Genomic DNA, 22,738 nt, shown 5'->3' with positions numbered 1-22,738 from the left:
CTACCACCACAACCGGCTAATTTTGGTATTATTAGTACAGACAGGGTTTCACCATGTTGTCAGTCTGGTCTTGAAATCCTGACCTCAAGTGATCACCCGCCTTGGCCTCCCTCCCAAAGTTCTGGGATCACAGGCATGAGCCACCACACCCAGCCTGACCTTTCTTTTCAACATCAGTTTAATCATTTCCCTCAGTAAACACTTATCTGACCCTCCCCAGGTAGGTGCCCTGCAAAAACCTCCTTTACCTCCTGTATTCTTTATAATGAACTACTTTATCAGAAACTGGATGGATTTTGGTCTGATATTAACTTTTTCTCAATATAGTTCTATATTTTTGATTTATTACCATAAGCTTGATTTACATTTGTAATTAAAAAAAATTTGATTTTAAGTTTGAGAAACAGTATGGTTTGGGTTTTGTTATTTATTTTTTATTTTTGGAGAAGGGGCTCTGTTGCCCAGTCTGGAGTGTACTGGCATGACAAGGCTCACCGCAGCCTCGACCTCCTGGGCTCAAATGTTCCTCCCACCTCACCTCAGCCTCCTGAGTAGCTGGGACCACAGTTGCGCACCACCACTCCTGGTTAATTTTTAAATGTTTTTCTTGTAGAGATCAGGACTCTATGTTGCCCAGGTGGGTCTTAAACTCCTGGGCTGAAGCCAACCTCCCACCTCAGCCTCCTGAATAGCTGGGACAGGCACAGCCACCATGTCCAGTTAAGTTTCTATTATTTGTAGAGATTAGCCTTTGCAACATGGCAAAACCTCGACTCAAACTCCTGGCCTCAAGCGATTGTCCCGTCTCGCTGGGCCTCCCAGCAGATTAGGGGTGTGAGCTACTGTGTCCGGCCAATACATTTTTTTATTAGACAGAATCTTGTTCTGTCGCCCAGGCTGGAGTGTAGTGGCACAATCTCAGCTCACTGCAACCTACACCTCTTGAATTCAAGTGATTATCCTACCTCAGCCTCCCAAGTAGATGGGACTACAGGCACATGCCACCATGCCCAACTAATTTTTTCAATTTTTAGTAGAGATGGATTTTGCTGTACTAGCCAGGATGGTCTTGATCTCGTGACCTCATGATCTGCCTACCTCTGCCTCCTAAAGTGCTGGGATTACAGACATCAGCCACTGCACCTGGCTGCCAATACATTATTTTTAAAAAGCCATATATTTGCTTTAATGTCTGTCTCCTCCCCTAGAATACAAGTTCCAAGAAGGACATATACTGAGGCTGGCGGGTTCACCATGATGGCCACAGAATCTAACAGTGCTTTGAACTCAGGAGATGCTGAACATATTGAGTGAATGCTGTTGATTGAAAAAGCAGAACACAAAATGTGGTTGGGAGGCTCAGCACTAACCTTGCCCAGGAGAAAGATGGCTCTCAGGCCACCTTACAGGATGCAAACGGGTGGGGCACACCTGAACCTGTCTGAGTCAGGGCCCTATTCAAGAGTATCCTGCTATCAAGTGCTTTGAAACAGGGTAGGTGCTTATAGTCTCAAGAAGGAAGCATTATTCAGGTTACTGGTGTCTGACTAGTTAGAAATAGGACCCAAGCCAGGAGTTATAGAGGAGTCTAGGGGGTTGTCAATACATTTAACTTTAAAAATGTCTAGCTATAATTTTCTAGTTATTCATTATTAATTTGGCTCTCAGTATTTGCAAAGTAATTTTTTTTCTCATATATCCCCAATTTCCTAGTTGAATCTGCAATCTCCTAAATTTCAGAACCATTCTACGTCCTCATGACTCAGTTCAACCCATAGCATATTCTCTAGAAATGAATACAGCCAACATTCTTTGATTCAGAGAACATGCTCAGAGCTTCGGTGTTTCTCAGACACCTTCCAAAAAGTTTTTAATGTTTAAATAAGTGCAACACATTTTCATGTTTTTATCACCAATGCTTCTTGAAGTTTCATTGATTTTCAATGGTGTTTAATGTTTTTCTTTGCTTGGAAATATTTCACAGGGTATTTGCAGTGTATGCCTACAAATGCTATCTAAACAAATGAAATAGAATATTTTAATGAGAATATGTGTTATTCATGCAATAAAGTATACCTGGTTTTGTGGCTTTAAATATGGTTCATACTTAATAAGTTATAGGAATTGCCCACTAAGGTCTTTTTTTGTTCTGAAATAACTATAACACTGACATGGAGTTTGAAGTCTTTTCTCTATTTGATGCAATTCATGTTGGTATAATATAGCCACCTCAGGGCTAATAAAATCCAGTGATTTTGCACATGCTAAAAGCTGATCCTTCAACAATTAAAAGTGAAGTAAAATAGGCCATAGAAATCCTTACCTTCAAACACCTTTGATAACAAAGACAATATGCAATCTGCAGTCTTGTAAGAGCAATGCTGATTGATCTTTTCCCTCTTAGGACTCTGAAGCATACATTATACCTAATAACAGGCCAGCTTTTGCTTGTTTCCTGTAATTTAACATGCCTTCGGATACCCATGTTTCATTTGGGTCAGAAGCTGCCATAAGATAACATGAATTGAAGCCATTATGTGACTTTAGTAAGATTATGTTTATCAACCAAGATTACCCATTATGATGGTTTCCAGGCCAACAGCATGAAATGAGTTTTTTTTAAATCTGAAAAAAATTAATATTGTTGTTTCTTCTACAGAGATAATTATTTATTAAGTTAAAGCTAATCTACTAACCCTGTTGCCATTCTTAACAGCCTCAGGCTTATTCTTTTTCTTTACTATATTCTAAGTTTCTTATTTTAACTATGCTTGCTTTACTCCTTTTCTGCCCTTAATATTTAGCAGATAGTGAAGATTTACTGTTTATTAGAAATAAAAATTCACAAATTTACAAAAAACCTATATGAAATAAAAAGAAAGTGATAATATACTTAAAATTTAAAAAAAATGAATCCTGTTACCAAATTAGGAAAAAACACACTAATTAATAAAAAATATATTCATATTTGCTTACCATGGGTTTTGATATCTGTGGGTTATTGCATCAAGAGAAGCTTGACTTAGTTCTGCATACTGTAAAAGGAAGAAAATTAATGTCCCCTAATTCCAAAGTAAATAGGCAACACGTCTAAGTATACATATTTCTAGACAAAAAGGGAGTCAGGTTGGAAAATGAAATAGGAAATGCTAAATTCAGCTAAAAGAAGATCGGGGAAGAACACAGTCTTTTCCTGAACAGAGAGAAGAAAGTACAGGAAGTAAAATAACAAGACCTTACGTGCTTTACTTTCCCTCTTTGAAATGAGGGGTGTTAGGTAGGTAGCAAGAAGAGTGTAAGGCATCATCACTAAGCTGCTTTCCATCTTTATGATTCTATGTCTAAATAAGTGAGCATTCTAAACTACTGTTGTCATTTAGACTCAAACAGGTTAGCTCTTTTCACTTTACTTTCTCCTTATAGAATCAGAAAACGTGGTCGCAATAACGTAGGAAAGAGCTGGATTATAGACAGACTAGGATAAAAGTATAGACCTAAAAACTCCTTTCAGAAGGAATAATTCAGAGTATCGATAACGTATTTAGTGGCTTAGAGCAGGTTCACAGATTAAAAAATAATTCCCACCCCCTCCCATGTGCATTGAAATGATCTGTTATTAATAAATGAATGGCCGCTACATACTGACTCCTCTTCTCCAGGAACTATCCAATGAATAGCACGTCTTGTAAACAAGCATGGGGAATAAAAGTGTCAAATTTATATTGAAAAGTGTCTTGGTCTATAACCATTTCTCAAGTTTCTATACTAGGATTCAGAAACCATGACATGAATTATCAAAAAGTATTTCACTTTAGCTGTGGAACGCATTTTTTACTTACATTAATATGAGATGCAATATTCATAACATCTCAAAAAGTAGCAAAATCCTGTTATAAAAATTTCAGCATTAAAGGAATGATGTTACTTGGTACTTTTTAAATTCTCTTCCCTCTTCTTCCTTTTCCCTCAAGTTTCGGTTTAGAATGACTTTTCTTATTGACTACCATAGAGTTTTTTTGTGCTTGAGAAGGCAAATTCATTTGTGTCATCTTCTCAGGGATAAAGACCTGAAAACTTAATCTCTTTAATGTGCACACATAAATTGAATAAACAAAGGAAGGCACAAGATAAACAAGGTCACTATTCCTCAGAAACTTTGAAAATAATCTGCATATGATGGAAAGATCATAGGACATCTTTCTCACTTGATTCCTGACACGATTCCCTGAAAATTGAGCTTACATTGACTTCTAAGTACTTTTTTTATCAGCTCTGGATAAATTTTGCAGGACTTGAATGATCTTTGATTTTATGCTATTCTTATCTTTAATAACCCAAAATTACATCTTCTTAATCGGGGAAGATCTTTTTCAGAGACAGAATAACACATCTTTTTTCCATTCCTATAGATATCAGTGCCTAATATCATAAACAACTTGTTATCTAAAACAAGCCGGTCCTTCTCTATCTTAACAAAATGTATCACAATTTATTTAAACAGCTATGCTTATTGTAGTGTCAAACCCAATGAAACTGAGACTTAAATAAATCATTTTTTTTTACTGACTAGTCATTTCTAAGAGGAAAGATTGATTTAAAAACCAATTCAACATCTTCATAGAAACAGGTAACAATTAGTATATTTTCTATCTTAAATCAGTGAGAACCTTTTAAACTTATTTTAGATGTTTTCAACAAAAATAATTACAACTGCAGTTTGGATATTTCCTACAGAACAATCTTCAAATGATCATGTATTAACAAAAGGGAAATACCTGCTAACTACATTCACATACTGTGAGGTACATAATTTCTAAAATGGCTAAAAACTGTTAAATTCATTGCAGACATTTGGGGCTCATTCTAGTCAAAAATTCAAGTCATTGCTTAAGATTTTCACTTATAATCTCTAACCTCTAGTCTAGTTCTGACACATTTAGGAAGTCTTTTGGGGACTGTTCCTGAGGAATCCTCTTGCTTTGTTGCAACAATCCAAGATGCTTTTCTTAGTATATTCAATTTTGACTTTTCTTACTAGAAAGAACAATTTTCCATCTCTCTAACTATGAGGTCTTTCTCACCCACAGAATGAATACAATGGCAACGTAGTTCAAGAATGCGGTAGACACTAAGGGTTTTCTTCTGTAGCCTCCTCCTTGGTAACATAGAGCTCTTAGTACCAAACATTTGAGTGGAAAATTCCCTACGGCTATCTTTTCTTATGCTAATGTATTTTTTTTCTTCACTTGCCTCAATTTGCAAAATATTACTGTTAACCCCTTAAGGTGTCTTTTTCCCACAGCCTGTGAGAAGCATTTCCATTGTTGCAGCAGGGTCACCAAATTGCATAACGTTGCCTATTCTAGACTGAAACTATTGCAGGGAGAAAGGCGACATAAAGGCCTTTGCATGAGTGGCGCATTTGAAGTATTCATTTTACATTCAGAGCATGAGTAGAAACAATTCTTTCTGAAAAATGTCAGTGTTTAAGGCATGGATTCTGTGATGTATTTCTCTTGTTAAAGCAAAAGACTGTTCAACGCAGAGACCCATACATACTTCATTTTATGCCACATTATAGATGGGCTTGAGTACCAACATGAATGATATCTTGGTCTTTTACTGTAGTTTTTAAATAATTTGAATTCATCAGCTTTCAGCAAATAGACTAAACATTGGATTCTGTGAGTTTGCTCATGTGGCCCCAGTATCTCTGCTTTCTGTGGAGTATCCAAATAATGAGAAACATAGTCTCTCATGTTTCTAGTGTGCTTGTAACACTATAATTTAAAAATCCATGTAGGCAAGAAAATACAGTATACAGAGACATTAATAATACTAGATCGCATTTGTTCAGCCTCATCTCATTTGTTGAGCTTTCTAAGTGCTTTACACGTGTGTCTCAATCCATTTAATAATACTCTAAGGTATTACTGTTATCCTATGGTGGGCAGATTTTTTTTTTTTTTTTTTTTTTTGAGACACAGTCTCACTCTGTCACCCAGGCTAGAGTGCAGTGGCATAATTTCAGCTCACTGCAAACTTTGCCTTCCCAAGTTCAAGCAATCCTCCCACCTCAGCCTCCTCAGTAGCTGGGACCACAGGTGTACACCACCATGCCCAGCTTGTAGAGACAGGATCTTGCCATGTTGCCCAGGCTGGTCTTGAATTTCTGAGCTCAAGATATCCATCTGCCTCAGACTCCCAAAGTGCTGGGATTATAGTTGTGAGTTACTGTGCCCAGCCAGTGGCAGAATTCTAAGAGAGCACCCAAGATTCTCAACCTCTGGTAGACAGGTGTTCTCTCAGATACTCAACTGAATATTAATCTAGGTGCTACTGTGAAGGGCTTTTGTAGATGTAATTAAGGTCCCAAATCAGCTGACTTGAAGAAAGAGAGATTATTCTCAGTGGGCCTAAGCTAATCAGGAGACCTCTTAAAAAAGACCTAGGCTTTTCTTGGCAAAGGAGATTTGAAGCATTAGAGGGATTTAACATGAAGGAGACTCTCCACAGCTAGCTTTAAAGATGTGGAGGGGTCATGGGGTGAAGTGCCTGGGTGGCCTCTGAATGTTGAGAATGGCCCTTGGCTGACAACCAGCAAATAAATACAACCTCAGCTCTACAACCATAAGAAATCTTCCACAACCACATGAACTTGGAAGACAGCCCCAGCCTCAGATGGCTTCACAGCCACAGTTAACAACTTCGTCTTTGTGAGAACTGAGTGGAGCACCCAGTCATGCCATCCCTGGATTTCTAACCTCCAGAACTGTGAGCACATAAATGAGTATTGATTTAAGCTGCTAAATTTTTGGTAATTTGTTATGCAATAGAAAACCAACATAATCCCCGTTTCATATATGGGAAAACTGAGGCATTATAAAAAATAGTATTCAGACTAGCATGCAAGGGAGAAAAGAAGGAATATAAAAAATTCTTTAGCTGGCTATTTTAGCTTGAAAGCCACATTCCATTTTTCACTAAGGTCATGTATTAGTCCATTTTCACCCTGCTATGAAAATACTACCTGAGATTGGGTAAACTGCAAAAAAAAAAAAAGTAATTGACTCACAGTTCCACATGGCTGGGGAGGCCTCAGGAAACTTATGGCAGAAAAGGAAGCAGGTATGTCTTACATGGTGGCAGGCAAGAGAGAGCAAGAGGGAAGCCCCTTATCAAACCATCAGATCTTATGAGAACTCAGCATCAGGAAAACAGCATGGGGAAAACCACCCCTACAATCCAATTACCTGCTACCAGGTCCTTTTCTTGACTGATGGAGATTATGGAAATTACAATTCTAAATTAAATTTGGATGGGGACACAAAGCCAGACCCTATCAGGCCACAAACAGATTTGCCCTGAGAAGTGATATGAATGCTAATTGCCTCATTAATTCTCAGAGAAAAGGCATATTTTTCAATGCTGTGGGTGGAAACAACAACAACAAAAAAAACAACAACAAAGATAAATTTGTTATTTTTTCCCAGTATCCTTCCAAGGAGATAAATATTTTCCTTATTTCATGCTATAATTCAAAGTACATGAAGATTTTTTTAAAAAAGAAAGACTGGAAATAATTTTCTTGGGAATTGTTACGGTTTTTGATGGATAACCAACCATTCTGTTATCAGCGCTTTATCCAGAGCTGGTTGATGATTCCTAGCAGGGTCTGAAATCTGAGTGGACTATTCGAGCAACAGAAAGCTATTCAAGCACTTCCAAGATGCTATGTGTGCTCAGCAGTTTCTGAAATATTATCAAGGGCCTGCTTTGCAACTGTACTCACCCTTGGAGTTTTCTAATGTGTTTGACACTGTTGTTAATTCTAAGGTTAGAAAGTGTACTCTCCCAAGTTAATTGTCCAATCAGCTCTACAACTACAGGTTGTAGAGCAAGCATTGTGAACATGGGATTTGATATGAGGGAGACTGTGCCCAGTTTCCTTAAGTTTCTGTTTAAGTAAAAGGTAAATCATTTAGAATGATTTTATTGAATAAGCTGGGAGTAGACTAATTGCTAGCCTAAAACACACTTAAAAATTTATTACTGTTCATCTACAACTTGGTCTCTCAACAAAGACACTGCATGAGATTTCTCATCATTTACTGATAATCATCTACCCCATGCTAAGCACTAGGAGATAGTGGGTGGGGACCAGGATTGAAGTTGTCAGTACAAAGACACATACAACAGATCTCAGACCTCAAGTTGCTTAAAGCCATTGGAATGTGGCCGGGATTGTGTAGTACACTTATTGGCAATAGTCCCACTAAACTTCCACAGAGAAACTTTCCTATGAATTCTTCCCAAGTAGGTAGTCATATATTTTCAGTGCCATTTCTTCATGCCCAAACACAGAACTGAGACCATGGAGTGGGGAGCCCCTATATTTAATGAATTATTCCTAAATTTCCACAATTAAAGTTCCTTGGTTTCCCCAGTTTAATCCTGGGAAAAGAAATCTCCAGGTTTCTGGTATCATTTGCTATGCATGCCATGCATTTTTGTTAGCATGGCTGAGATACCCTGGGAGTGTTGTATATGAATAATAGGGAAAACTAGAGTCATAAATTTACAATGATTTAAGAATTTCCTCCCATGATCTTAAAAAGACAGGATTAATGCCAGATTTAGAAAACAGATGTCCTGGTATTTGATCCACCTGTGCTTGGGATATTGGCTCACACACAAATTTCAGAATTCTTTGACAATATACTTAACAGCCTAGCTATGGAGTCATACTACAATTTTACTAGCACCTATTCTAAGTTATAGAATCTTTTCTTAGCTTTGTATGTCACTATCATCAAATAACATTTGTTGAAAAATCTATGACATATGCTTAATACTAACTTTAAGAAGCTTAATTTTTTAAAAAGGTGATATTTACACTTAGACACATACTCCAGATATTATGTCAAGCCTTATAAGAGTTTATAACTACCCACAATGTATTTTTAGCCTGCCTGAATTAAGGGATAAAATCATCTACCAAGCTTTACATTACTTGGATTCTTTTTCTTTCCTTTTTTCCCCTAATTTTCACATCCTAACAAATGATGTGATGATTAGGACTTTTGTTGTCCAATTTGCTAATAATTTTCTAGAAAGTCTCCTCTAAGAGAGAGAGAAAGCCCTGTGTTTCATTGAGAGGCCAGGTAATTTGGGGCTGGGATGCTCCCTGGAATGTGGCAGCATTGTTGGCTACCAAGAGAGCTTCCATTCCAAATGCATTATTCTTTGTGGAACCGCTTTGAACACAGTACAGAGAGTGCGAATCAGTGATACATGCCTCCCTTGATGCTTTCATGGTCTGTTAGAAAAAGGAAGCATCACACATAAAATTTACTGTCTGGAAATTTAGATACAAGTAAAATTTTATAAGGAACTTGTTTCCTTCAATGTATTTGAGAATGCTATAAAGCTAAGCTTTGTAAAATGGAGAAAATGTAACATCTGTATATAAGGAGGTTAATGATGTTAATATATTATTTTTAAGAAAAAGGAGGGTTATTTGGTCTCCACAGTCAATGTTTCTCCTGCCTCACAGATGGTCAGCACGTGGTACTCTCTCACTAAAGCCTCTTCTGCTGGTATCATAAGACATATTGCTTTATACAGCCCTTAAGGATGAAAGGTGCTAATTATTTTTGTATTAAACCACAAACTGTTAGGATGCAAATAACCATAAGTAAAAAGTGATACTAAACACACACCCATCTGGGAAAGAACATCAGCCCTCCAAAGACATGCCTAATTTTAGAAAAGCTATTTTCTATTTTGCTTTTATAACTTAGTTGAAAAAGGAAGCTTTATTATGTTTCCAAAATCATCTATGCTGATAACAACATCTGGAGATTAGGAATTTTAATGAGACTCAAAACTGGTGGCTATTTTTATGATTGCTCTAGATGAACCCCAAGGTAAATGAGAATTTGGGGATAAAAAAATGCAGAAATTCTGAAACATGTATTTTGGTGGTTTACAAACTTATCAACTCTGTACTGGCAATATGTTTTTCCCAGATGAATCTGAAAACACAGAGGATACTGTTGTGTAGGAGAGGGTAGTTTGGAAGATTGCATGGAGTTAGTGCAAGGAAAGAGGGTTTGGCTTGGTGAGAACTCCATTTTTTTTCCCATAATGCCAATAATTGTATTTGACATGTTTTGAAAGGCAATAAAGTGTTCGTAAAATACAAATTCAAAAATAGGTATTATCAAGCTATTTGTTATTATGTCAAATATGTGGGTGGTATCATCTGTACTATTTATTATTTTATTTATTTATTTTTAAGACGGACTATCATTCTGTCACCCAGGCTGGAGTGCAGTGGCACAATCTTGGCTCACTGCAACTTTCTCTTCCTGAGTTTAAGCAATTCTCCTGCCTCAGCCTCCTGAGCAGCTGAGTTTACAGGCATGTGCCACCACCCCCAGCTTATTTTTGTATTCTTAGTAGAGACAGGGTTTCACTTATTGGCTAGGCTGATCTCAAACTCCTAACCTCAAATGATCCGTCTGCCTCAGCCTCCCAAACTGCTGGGATTACAGGCATGAGCCACCGTGCCCAGCCTCTACTATTTATTGATTTTTATAAATGAAGTATATTGTGTGCAAATGATGCCAGTCAGATGCTAGGAGACAACTGAGGGAACCATGAAGAAAGGGATGCACACCTTGTAAGAGAAAGCCAAGTAGGTTTGACCCCAGCCTGACCCTGCCTTATAGAAAAATAATGCAGCTTTGTACTTTATAAAGGGGTTCCAACCTAATGTTCTAACTCATTGCCTATCATTGCATTTCATACATCCTGTATTCCTCCGAGTCCTTATTTCACACGGCCTGGGTTGAAATTCTGGCTCTCCCATTTACTAGCTGTGTGGCCTCAGGCAAGGAACCTCACCTGTTTATACCTTAGTTTCCTCTGCTGTAAATCATTACAGTACCATTTTTCTTAATCAACAATCAATTGTAGCTCTTTTTATGTTTACCTTTTTTAAATAAATTCAGTAAGCAAAATGCCTAATAAACCAACCTTGGATGAGTTTATTCCTTAGCCATCAAGAGATTCGACATTTCATCAGAAGTCTGCTCAAATGTTCACAAAACCGTCAGGAAGACATTCTATTTCATGACAGCGGAACTTGTAACAGTTAAAAACGAGGCAGAGATCTCAAAGCCTCAAAAATTTTGGTTTTTATTATATCATATTACTATAAATATATTGATGGGTTCCCATGATTCTAATTACCTCAGTTTTTAAAAGATATATAATATATCGGTTATATTATGATTAATTGATTTAATATTGTCTTTGAGATCACACCAATGAAAAGTTAGTCATCTTGTCCAGTATAACATTGTTTCTGTGAGAAAACCAAATAACTTAAATTATTTTGTCATGAGGTCAGAGCACAGGAGTAGAAAGTGGACATTAGGAACCCAGCAGACCCTGTGTGGTTTGGGTTAAAGAAAGGCCAGTGACACCACCAGCTAAGAGGAGATTCGACCAGCTAAGAGGCAGTGAGAAAAGTTCCTCAGTTTAGCATGGGATTGAAACCAAAGAAATTGTTTCATTTGTCTCCATATATTCTTGCATATAGTTTGGCAGAGACCAAATCCATTTTTTAAAAGAATGTGCTCCTCTTAAATCTGAGATAATAAAAGTAATGGTCTGTTCTGGTTTATAGATACATTTATTATTATTGCATTGTAACGCATGTAAGAGTAGGAAATAGCTAAACATTAAAAAAATCCAGAAAAGAAACTCGATCTTGTGATTTTTTACTGACCTCCGTAAAGTGGGGGAAGTTTTTCAGGTGTCACTCAGCATGGAAGTTATTATCTTCCTGCAAAAAGCCAGATGATCTGCAGAACCCCCTCCTAGTGCCCCAAATAAGAGAGACCATTCCCGGGTAGGAGGCAGCTGCTCCAGGCACTTTACCAAGACTCGATTGGAGGTGCCTGAGTGTCCTTAGCCGCCAGTCTTACATAAACCTGGAGCAGTAAATTAGGCAGAGCAGCTGTTAGAGCTATAAAAATCCAGGAGATGAAAGTGTGCTTAAAATCTAAGCTCTGAGTAATTGCCACAAGAGACACTGAGGAGTCTCTGTAGTTAGACTAAAAGAAGAAGTGATCATTTTGATTTGGATTATTACGGGACAAGGAAGAGCAAGGGATATGGAAAGGATGTACAGACAGATAAGAAACTGGAAAAGAACAGGAAGTGGATTGAGACATTTCTCACAGTGACAAGTTTTACAGTGAGAAGTTTACCGGCTCCCTTGTGAGGCGGGCCCTGGGTTAATGCCACCACTCTTGTATAGTCTTCGTAATTAGGAGCATGTTTGTATGTATGGAGTGTATGTGTAGGTATCGGCTCAAGTGTCAATTAATGCACCAAGTCTGATTTTTTAGAAGTAGCTGCCTGAAGCACAGGGTTGATAAGGAATCAAAGTCTGAGCCTAGATGCAAAAAATGATACTATGGGCTGGGCATGGTGGTTCACACCTGTAATCCCAGCACATTGGGAGGCTGAGGCAGGAGGATCACTTCAGCTCAGGAGTTTGAGACCAGTCTGGGCAACATAGACGTTGTCTCTACTAAAAAAAAAATTGTTTCTTAATTATCTGGATGTGGTTGCATATGCCTCTAGTCTCAGCTACTCAGAAGGCTGAGGTAGGAGGACTGTTTGAGCCCAGGAGATGGAGGCTGGAATGTGCCACTGTACTCCAGCCTGGCTAACAGCCTGAGACACTGTCTCAAAAAAAAAAAAAAATAGATATTTGATCTGCCTTGGATGGAAACAGAAAGGTAGGCCTTAGATGCAAAGGGAGAGATTAGTAACCCTAGTGACAAAACCTAGACCTTAACTGATAAGGAAATTATAGATGCTTCGATACTAGTATGTATAGTCATTCTCAATAAATCTCGTTTTCCCTATTATAAATCTCCAAGTCCAAGGAGCTTTAAGGTATTGTTCAAGATTGTTATCTGTGACAGATAGACCCTTGAAAACAATTCCTGTTAAAATACCAGGGCCAAGAAAATGCACAGATGATAAGCAGCAGCCCTTACAGCATATTCCAAGCAGTTTCTGAGGGTGCCGCAGCTGGGGAAGAAAATCACTGCAGGGCTCACAATCTCACAGAGACAGAGAGGACCCCATTACCCAGAAGTGCAGTGATTAAAAGCAGTCCAGGAAATACTAACTAGATACGGAATAAATACATTCCTGGAAGGCTAACTCACAGCTATCGTCTCTTTCGGATTCCCAGCTTGCTTTAAAGACCAAAGAATGCTTGACTGCACTTCATTTGAGCAGAAAAATGGGTTAAGTTAAAGAAGGAAGAGAAGCTATACACATTCAAGATGGTCTGACAGATTGAGGGCTGTGTCAGAGAGCAGGGCATCATCACCCAAGGAGAAACACCGAGACAACACAAGTTCTAGACTTTATTCAAACCAGCTGCCTTGCTCTGGGGCTGGACTCTTATTGCTGGTGGCTAGTTTGATATTTAATCAAATTTCAGATTTTCCTTTTTATTGCCCAAGTGGAAAAGGACACAGTTTAAGAACCTAAGCATTCATCATACTCAGCTTGTCACACCGGTCTTCTTTGGAATATGCTATAAGAGATGTTCCTTATCATCGGTGCACTTTCTTGGTGCTGGCATTTTAACATATTACAATACACTAAATATAATATTCAATTTAATGAAATACATGAAATACAACCACAACAGTACTAATAGCTAAAATCTGGATGTCAGCCTGGTGCCAGGATCTCACCCACTGCATTCCTTGTGTTCTCACATTTAGTCCTCACAACATAACAATGAAACATATAGGGCTTGACACATGCTAGTTACTGCTTCTGGCGCTTTACGAGTATTAACTTGTGTACTGTTTACAACAGCCCGTTAACCTAGAACTAAGATTTTATAATGAAGACACTGAAGCACAGAGGTAAATGAACTTAACCAAGGCCATACACACTAATAGGTGGCAGAAGTAGGATAGAAAATCAGGTGATCCTGTGAAACGGGCCTCTGAATACTGACTTGTAGAAGAGGAACAAACAAAGATGCAGAAAGGTGAACTCATTTGCCCGAGGTCAGAGAGCTAGACCTAAGTCAGAGTGTAACCCCAAAGACTGCACTCCCATCCATCTTCCTAGACTGCCGTGGTTGGGGCCAGAAAAAGGGTTTTCTGGCGGGGTGTGGTGACTCATGCCTGTAATCCCAGCACACTTTGGGAGGCTGAAGCAGGTAGATCACCTGAGGTCAGAAGTTCAAGACCAGACTGGCCAACATGGTAAAACCCCATTTCTACTAAAAATACAAAAATTAGCTGGGCACGGTGGCACATGCCCGTAGTCCCAGCTACTTGGGAGGCTGAGGCAGGAGAATCACTTGACAGAAGGCGGAGGTTACAGTGAGCCAAGATCTCGCCACTGTACTCCAGCCTGGGTGACAGAGTGAGACTCTGTCTCAAAGAAAAATAAAAGGTTTTCCTTTTGTTAACTTTTACCAGATGAGACTGTCTTGGTTTGCCTTAAGAATTTGAGGAAATTCAGTTATTGCATGATTGATACATCCAATTTTCAGACAATGCAAAGGTCTTCCTAGAAAAAAATATCCAAATTCTCAGATTTTACTTCTAAAATAACTTGTGTACTCTTCTGTTTCAGAGGAGACACCGTGACCTATGCCTATGCCTGTATCACCAAAGGGAAATAAGACAAGGTTTCTAAAACCCTCTGACAACATACACTGAATTATTAACACTTGAAATGAAGGCATTATCTATACAGTGAATCTTAAACATCTGAGATGCATGTGTTAGGTTTGTAGATTATGCCCAGCACCGGCTGCTTTCTTTGTACCACCCACGCATGAAGCAGTGCTAGGATGGGGGAAGTGTGTGCAAGTGCCTCAGCCTGAATGTGAATCAGAACACATTCCAAAGCCAAACACAAATGCTTTTGGACTATTAATGGCTTCATTTTCTTTGTACCCTTCCCTTGGTGTATTAAAGGGGCTCCAGGAGTGTTGTGGAGCCATGCATTTATTCACACATTTGTCTTCCTGCAAAATTCAAACCTCTTTATGTCTCAATGAGAAATCAAGCGCCCAACATTTCCTTTGGAAGCAAATTCATAAAGAATTCAACTTAGAAAACAGTGTACTATGAAGAGCATAAATTTAAGAGCAATACCTTGATATGAAAGCCACTCTCCAGTCTTGATTTGTTGATAAAATTATACTGTGTTACTCCCCAACCAATTTCACCAACGTACTCATGTTTATATTTTGCTGGAAAGCTTCCATTCAAGGCAGGCCTCCATAAATATCTGAGATCTCCAGTTTTTTCTAATGCTGGATGCTGTTCTCCTACATAGGAAGTGTGCTGATGAACTTTGGGCAAATAATCCTTTACATAGTCTGGACCTGTGAAAGAAAAAGTATTTAAAACTTATCCACCCTTTATCCTAAGATACTTTTGCTATTTTAACCTTGGAAATACTAATAGCCAATGATTACATGGCACTATGTTCTAGGTGCTATTACAAGCCTTCTAGATAGGTCAATTCAATTAATGCTTATTAATAACCAAATGAGATTTGTAGAATTATTTTCCCTAGTTTATGTATGGGGGAAATGAGGTACAGAAAGATTGGTTACTTGTCCAGAATTACAGATAACAAGCTCTCTGTTACCCAGGCAGGCTGATGTGAAGGTTGGGCTCTTCATTGCCCCACTAAACTGCTTTGTTTATAAATCAACTTATTACAGACATGGGCTGGATGTGGTGGTTTATGCCTGTAATCCCAACACTTTGAGATTACAAGACAGGCCAAGGTGAGCAGATCTCTTGAGCTCAGGGATCTGAGACCATCCTGGATAACTACTGAGATCCTGTCTCTACAAAAAATTTAAAAAACTAGCCAGGCATGGTGGCGCACACCTGTGGTCCCAGCTCTTTGGGAGACAGAGGCAAGAGTATTGCTGAAGCCCAGGAGGTGGAGGCTGCAGTGAGCTACGATTGTGCCACGGCACATCAGCTTGAGCAACAGAGCAAGACTGTCTCAAAAAGACATGATATATCCTAAAATTTATCAAATGCCACATTTGCAAAATGTAGGCCTTCAAGACACTGAGGTGTTTTATCTAGATAGATAAAAACCTGAAATGAGTATTAGAATACTCCCCAAATGTGTTAGCAAAAATTGAAAAATGGAGAAAACTGTTAGATGAGGATAGCTTATAACAGATGACTAAAGAAGTACTCATATTTTAAATGTAAATCAATGAACAAAAAATAATCAATGAATTATAGAAGTGGGTGAAACAAGCAGAAATAAGAGAAGGTCTGGAAAAAGATCACTTAAATTCTTTTTTTAAATTATACGTTAACTTCTGGGATACATGTGCAGAATGTGCAGGTTTGTTACATAAGTATCCATGTGCCATGGTGGTTTGCTGCACCCATGAACCCATCATCTACATTAGGTACTCTTCCCAATGCCATCCCTCCCCGAGGCCCTAGCCACTGACAGGTTCTGGTGTGTGATGTTCCCCTCCCTGTGTCCATATGTTCTCATTGGCCAACTTCCACTTATGAGTGAGACCATGTGATGTTTGGGTTTCTGTTGCTATGTTAGCTTGCTGAAAATGATGGTTTCCAGCTTCATCTATGTCCCTCAAAAGAATGAACTCATCCTTCTTTATGGCTCCATAGTATTCTACGGTGTATATGTGCCAAATTTTTTTATCTAGTCTAACATCGATAGGCATTTGAGTTGGTTCCAAGTCTTTGCTATTGTGCTTCAATAAACGTGTGTATGTGTTTTATAGAATGATATATAATCCTTTGGGTATATGCCCAGTAACGGGATTGCTGGATCAAATGGTATTTCTCGTTCCAAATCCTTGAGGAATCACCACACTGTCTTCCACAATGGGTGAACTAATTTATACTCCCACCAAGCATAAAAGCATTTCTATTTCTCCACATCCTCCCTAGCATCTGTTGTTTCCTGACTTTTTAATGATTGCCATTCTAACTGGCATGAAATAGTATCTCATTGTGGTTTTGATTTGCATTTCTCTACTGACCAGTCATTATGAGTTTTTCATGTATTTCTTGACCGCATAAATGTCTTCTTTTGAGAAGTATCTATTCATACTCTTTGCCCACATCTTAATGATTGTTTTTTCTTGTAAATCTGTTCAAATTCTTTGTAGATTCTGGATATTAGCCATTTGTCAGATGGATAGACTGCAAAATTTTTCTCCCATTTTGTAGGTTGCCTGTTCACTCTTATGATAGTTTCTTTTGCTGTGCAGAAACTCTTTAGTTTAAATCTCTTTTGTCTGTTCTGGCTTTTGTTGCTGATGCTTTTGGTGTTTTAGTCATGAAGTCTTTGCCCATGCCTATGTTGCTAATGGATTTACCTAGGCTTTCTTCTAGGGTTTTTATGGTCTTAGGTCTTCTGTTAAAGTCTTTAATCCATCTTAATTTTTGTATAAAGTGTAAGGAAGGGGCCCAGTTTCTGTTTTCTGCATATGGCTAGCCAGTTTTCCCAACTCCATGTATTAAATAGGGAATTCTTTCTCCATTGCTTGTTTTTGTCAGGTTTATCAAAGATCAGATGGTTGTAGATGTGTGGTCTTATTTCTGAGATCTCTATTCTGTTCCATTGGTCTATGTTGAAAAAGGTTTAGAGGAATTGCTAACTAGACTATCCAGTCTAGAGAATAACATAAATGACCTGATGGGGCTGGAAAACACAGCATGAGAACTTTATGGTGCATATACAAGTATCAATAGCCACATCAATCAAGCGGAAGAAAAGATATCAGATTGAAGATCAACTTAAATGAAATAAAGTGTGAAGACAAGATTAGAGAGAAAAGAATGAAAAGGAATGGTGTACCTGAAAGTGACAGGGAGAATGGAACCAAGTTGGAAAACATACTTCAGGATATTATCCAGGAGAACTTCTCCAACCTAGCAAGACAGGCCAACATTCAAATTCAGGAAATACAGAGAATACCAAAAAGATATTACTCACGAAGAGCAGTCCCAAGACACATCATTGCCAGATTCACCAAGGTTGAAATGAAAGGAAAAAAGTTAAGGGCAGCCAGAGAGAAAGGTTGGGTTACCTGCAAAGGAAGGCCCGTCAGACTAACAGTGGCTCTCTGCAAAAACCCTAACAAGCCAGAAGAGAGTGGTGGCCAATATTCAACATTCTTAAAAGAATTTTCAACCCAGAATTTTATATCTGGACAAACTAAACTTCATAAGTGAAGGAGAAATAAAATCCTTTACAGACAAGCAAATGCTGAGAGATTTTGTCACCACCAGGCCTGCCTTGCAAGAGTTCCTGAAGGAAGCACTAAATATGGAAAGGAAAAACCAATACCAGCCACCACAAAAGCAAACCAAAATGTAAAGACCATCAACACTATGAAGAAACTTCATCAACCTATGGGCAAAATAACCAGCTAGCATCATAATGACAGGATCAAATTCACATATAACAATATTAATCTTAAATGTAAATGGGCTAAATGCCCCAATTAAAAGATACAGACTGGCAAATAGCACAAAGAGTCAAGACCCATCAGGGTGCTGTATTCAGGAGACCCATCACACGTGCAAAGACCCATCTCACATAGGCTCAAAATAAAGGGATGGAGGAATATTTACCAAGCAAATGGAAAGAAAAAAAAAAAAGCAGGAGTTGCAATCCTTGTCTCTGGTAAAACAGACTTTAAACCAACAAAGATCAAAAAAGACAAAGAAGGGTATTATATAATATAAAGGGATCAATGCAACAAGAAGAGCTAATTCTAAATATATATGCACCCAATACAGGAACACCCAGATACATAAAGCAAGTTCTTAGAGATATACAAGGAGAATTAGGCTCCCACACAATAATAGCAAGTGACTTTAACACCCCACTGTCAATATTAGACAGATCAACAAGACAGAAAATTAACAGCTTTATTCACAACTTGAACTCAGCGCTGGACCAAGCAGACCTAATAGACATCTACAGAACTCTCCACCCTATATCAACAGAGTATACATTCTTCTCAGAACCACATAGCACTTATTCTAAAATCTACCACATAATAGGAAGTAAAACACTCCTCAGCAAATGCAAAAGAACAGAAATCATAACAGTCTCTCAGACCACAGTGCAATCAAATTAGAACTCAGGATTAAGAAACTCACTTAAAACTGCACAACTACATGGAAACTCAACAACCTGCTCCTAAATGACTACTGGATAAATAACAAACAAGGCAGAAATAAAGTAGTTCTTTGAAACCAGTGAGAACAAAGACACAACATACCAGAATCAGAATCTCTGGGACATAGCTAAAGCAGTGTTTAGAGGGAAATTTTTAGCACTCAATGCCCACAGGAGAAAGCAGGAAAGATCTAAAGTTAACACCTTAACATCACAATTAAAAGAACTAGAGAAGCAAGAGCAAACAAATTCAAAATCTAGCAGAAGACAAGAAATAACTAAGATCAGAACAGAACTGAAGGAGATAGAGACACAAAAAAACCCTTCAAAAGAATCAATGAATCCAGAAGCTGGGTTTTTTTTTTTTTTTTTTAAGATCAACAGACTGCTAGCCAGACTAATAAAGAAGAAAAGAGAAAAGCATCAAATAAACACAATAAAAAATGAAAAAGGGGACATCATCACTGGTCCCACAGAAATACAAACTACCATCAGAGACTAGTATAAACACTTCTACACAAACAAACTAGAAAATCTAGAAGAAATGGATAAAGTCCTGGACAAATACATTCTCCCAGGATTAAACCAGGAAGAGGTTGAATCCCTGAATAGACCAATAGCAAGTTCTATAATTGAGGCAGTAATTATTAGCCTACCAACCAAAAAAAGCCCAGAACCAGACAAATTTACAGTCGACTTCTCCCAGAGGTACAAAGAGGAGCTGTACCAGTCCTTCTGAAACTATCCCAAACAACAGAAAAAGAGGGACTCCTCCCTAACTCATTTTATTAGGCCAGCATCATCCTGATACCAAAACCTGGCACAAACAAACACACACACAAATTTCAAGCCAATATCCCTGATGAACATCAGTGGAAAAGCCTCAATAAAGTACTGGCAAATCAAATCCAGCAGCACATCAAGAAGCTTGTCCACCACGATCAAGTCAGCTTCATCCCTGGGATACAAGGCTGGTTCAACATATGCAAATCAATAAATATAATCCATCCCATAAACAGAACCAATGACAAAAAACACATGATTATCTCAGTAGATACAGAAAAGGCCTTTGATAAAATTCAACATCCCTTTATGCTAAAAACTCTCAATAAACTAGGTATTGATGAAACATATCTCAAAATAATAAGAGCTATTTATGATAAACCCACAGCCCAATATCATACAGAATGGGAAAAAGCTGGAAGCATTCCCTTTGAACACTGACACAAGACAAGGATGGCCCCTCTCACCTCTCCTATTAAATATAGTACTGAAAGTTCTGGCCAGGGAAATCAGGCAAGAGAAAGAAATAAAAGGTATTCAAATAGGAAGAGAGAAAGTCAAATTATCTCTGTTCACAGATGACATGATTGTATATCTAGAAAACCCCATTGTCTCAGCCCAAAATCTCCTTAAGCTGATAAGCAACTTCAGCAAAGTCTCAGGATACAAAATCGATGTGTAAAAATCACAAGCATTCCTATACACCAATAATAGACAAACAGCCAAATCGTGAGTGAACTCCTATTTCCAATCGCTACAGAGAAAATAAAATACCTATGAATACAACTTAAAATGGATATGAAGGACCTCTTCAAGGAGAACTACAAACCACTGCCCAAGGAAAGAAGGGACAACACAAACAAATGGAAAAGCATTCCATGCTCATGGAAAGGAAGAATCAAATATCATGAAAATGGCCATTCTGCCCAAAGTAATTTATAGATTCCTTGCTATTCCCTTCAAGCTACCATTGACTTTTTTCACAGAATTAGAACATCTACTGTAACTTTCATACAAAACCAAAAAGAACCTGTATAGCCAAGACAATCCTAAGCAAAAAGAACAAAGCTGGAGGCATCACGCTGTCTGACTTCATATGATACTACAAGGCTACAGTAACCAAAAGAGCATGGTACTGATACCAAAACAGATATACAGACCAATGGAACAGAAAAGAGACCTCAGAAATAACGCTACACATCTACAACCATCTGATCTTTGACAAACCTGACAAAAACAAACAATGGAGAAAGAATCCCCTATTTAATAAATAGTGTTGGGAAAACTGGCTAGCCATATGCAGAAAGCTGAAACTGGACCCCTTCCTTACACCTTACACAAAAATTAACTCAAGATGGATTAAAGACTTAAACATTAGAACGCCATAAAAACTCTGGAAGAAAACCTAGGCAATACCATTCAGGACACAGGCATGGGCAAAGACTTCATGAGTAAAACACCAAAAGCATCAGCAACAAAAGCCAAAATAGACAAATGGCATCTAATTAAACTTCTGCACAGCAAAAGAAACTACCATCAGAGTGAACAGGCAACCTACAAAATGGGAGAAAATTTTTGCAGTCTGTCCATCTGACAAAGGACTAGTATCCAGAATCCACAAAGAACTCAAACAAATTTACAAGAAAAAAACAATCATTAAGAAGTGGGCAAAGAATATGAGCAGACACTCCTTAAAAGACTACATTTATGTGGCCAAAACACATATGAAAAAAAAACCTCATCATCACTGGTCATTAGAGATATGCAAATCAAAACCACAATGAGATACCATCTCAGACCAGTTAGGATGGCGATCATTAAAAGTCGGGAAACAACAGATGCTGGAGAGGATATGAAGAAATAGAAACGCTTTTACACTGTTGGTGGGAGTGTAAATTAGTTCACCCATTGTGGAAGACATTGTGGTGATTCCTCAAAGATCTAGAACCAGAAATACCATTTGACTTAGCAATCCCATTACTGTGTATATACCCAAAGCATAATAAATCATTCTACTATAAAGACACATGCACATGTATGTTTATTGCAGCACTGTTCACAATAGCAAAGACTTGGAACCAACTCAAATGCCCATCAATGATAGACTGGTTAATGAAAATGTGGCACATATACACCATGGAATAATATGCAGCCATAAAAAAATGAGTTCATGACCTTTGCAGGGACATGGATGAAGCTGGAAACCATCATTGTCAGCAAACACAACAGAAAACCAAACACTGCACGTTCTTACTCATAAGTGAGAGTTGAACAATGAGAACACATGGACACAGGGAGGGGAACATCACACACTGGGGCCTGTCAGGGGGTGAGGCGCTAGAGGAGGGATAGCATTAGGAGAATACCTACTGTAGATGATGGGGTCGATGGGCACAGCAAACCACCATGGTACGTAAATACCTATGTAACAAACCTGCATGTTCTGCACATGTATCCCAGAATTTAAAGTGTGTATATATATAACAGAGACAGAGTCTTGCTATGACACCCAGGCTGAAGTGTGGTGGCTATTCACAGGTGCAATAATAATGCTCTAAAGGCTTGAACTCCTGGGCTTAAGGTATTCTCCTGCCTCAGCCTCCTAAGTAGCTGAGACTACAGGCACATTCCAACAAACCTAGCTAAAATTGGTATTTAAAGCTGATGTTGTGAA

General features: G+C 38.3%; 1 protein-coding gene across 4 annotated transcripts in view; it reads right to left on the bottom strand.

The window, feature by feature from the left end:
• SPMIP2 (sperm microtubule inner protein 2) overlaps nt 1-22,738 on the bottom strand; it is a 181,868-nt gene that overhangs the window by 116,766 nt on the left and 42,364 nt on the right. For all 4 annotated transcript variants that reach the window (XM_054252847.2, XM_035292790.3, XM_008992538.5 and 1 more), the window contains exons 2-3: nt 15,228-15,460; nt 2,977-3,035 (exon numbers count right to left, since the gene is read on the bottom strand). In XM_054252847.2, coding sequence (XP_054108822.1) covers nt 2,977-3,035; nt 15,228-15,460 — 292 coding nt within the window. The remainder of the gene's footprint in view (nt 1-2,976; nt 3,036-15,227; nt 15,461-22,738) is intronic.

The sequence above is a fragment of the Callithrix jacchus genome, chromosome 3, assembly GCF_049354715.1.
Source record: "Callithrix jacchus isolate 240 chromosome 3, calJac240_pri, whole genome shotgun sequence".
Classification (NCBI taxonomy): domain Eukaryota; kingdom Metazoa; phylum Chordata; class Mammalia; order Primates; family Cebidae; genus Callithrix; species Callithrix jacchus.
This window is presented reverse-complemented; position numbering and strand designations above follow the sequence as displayed.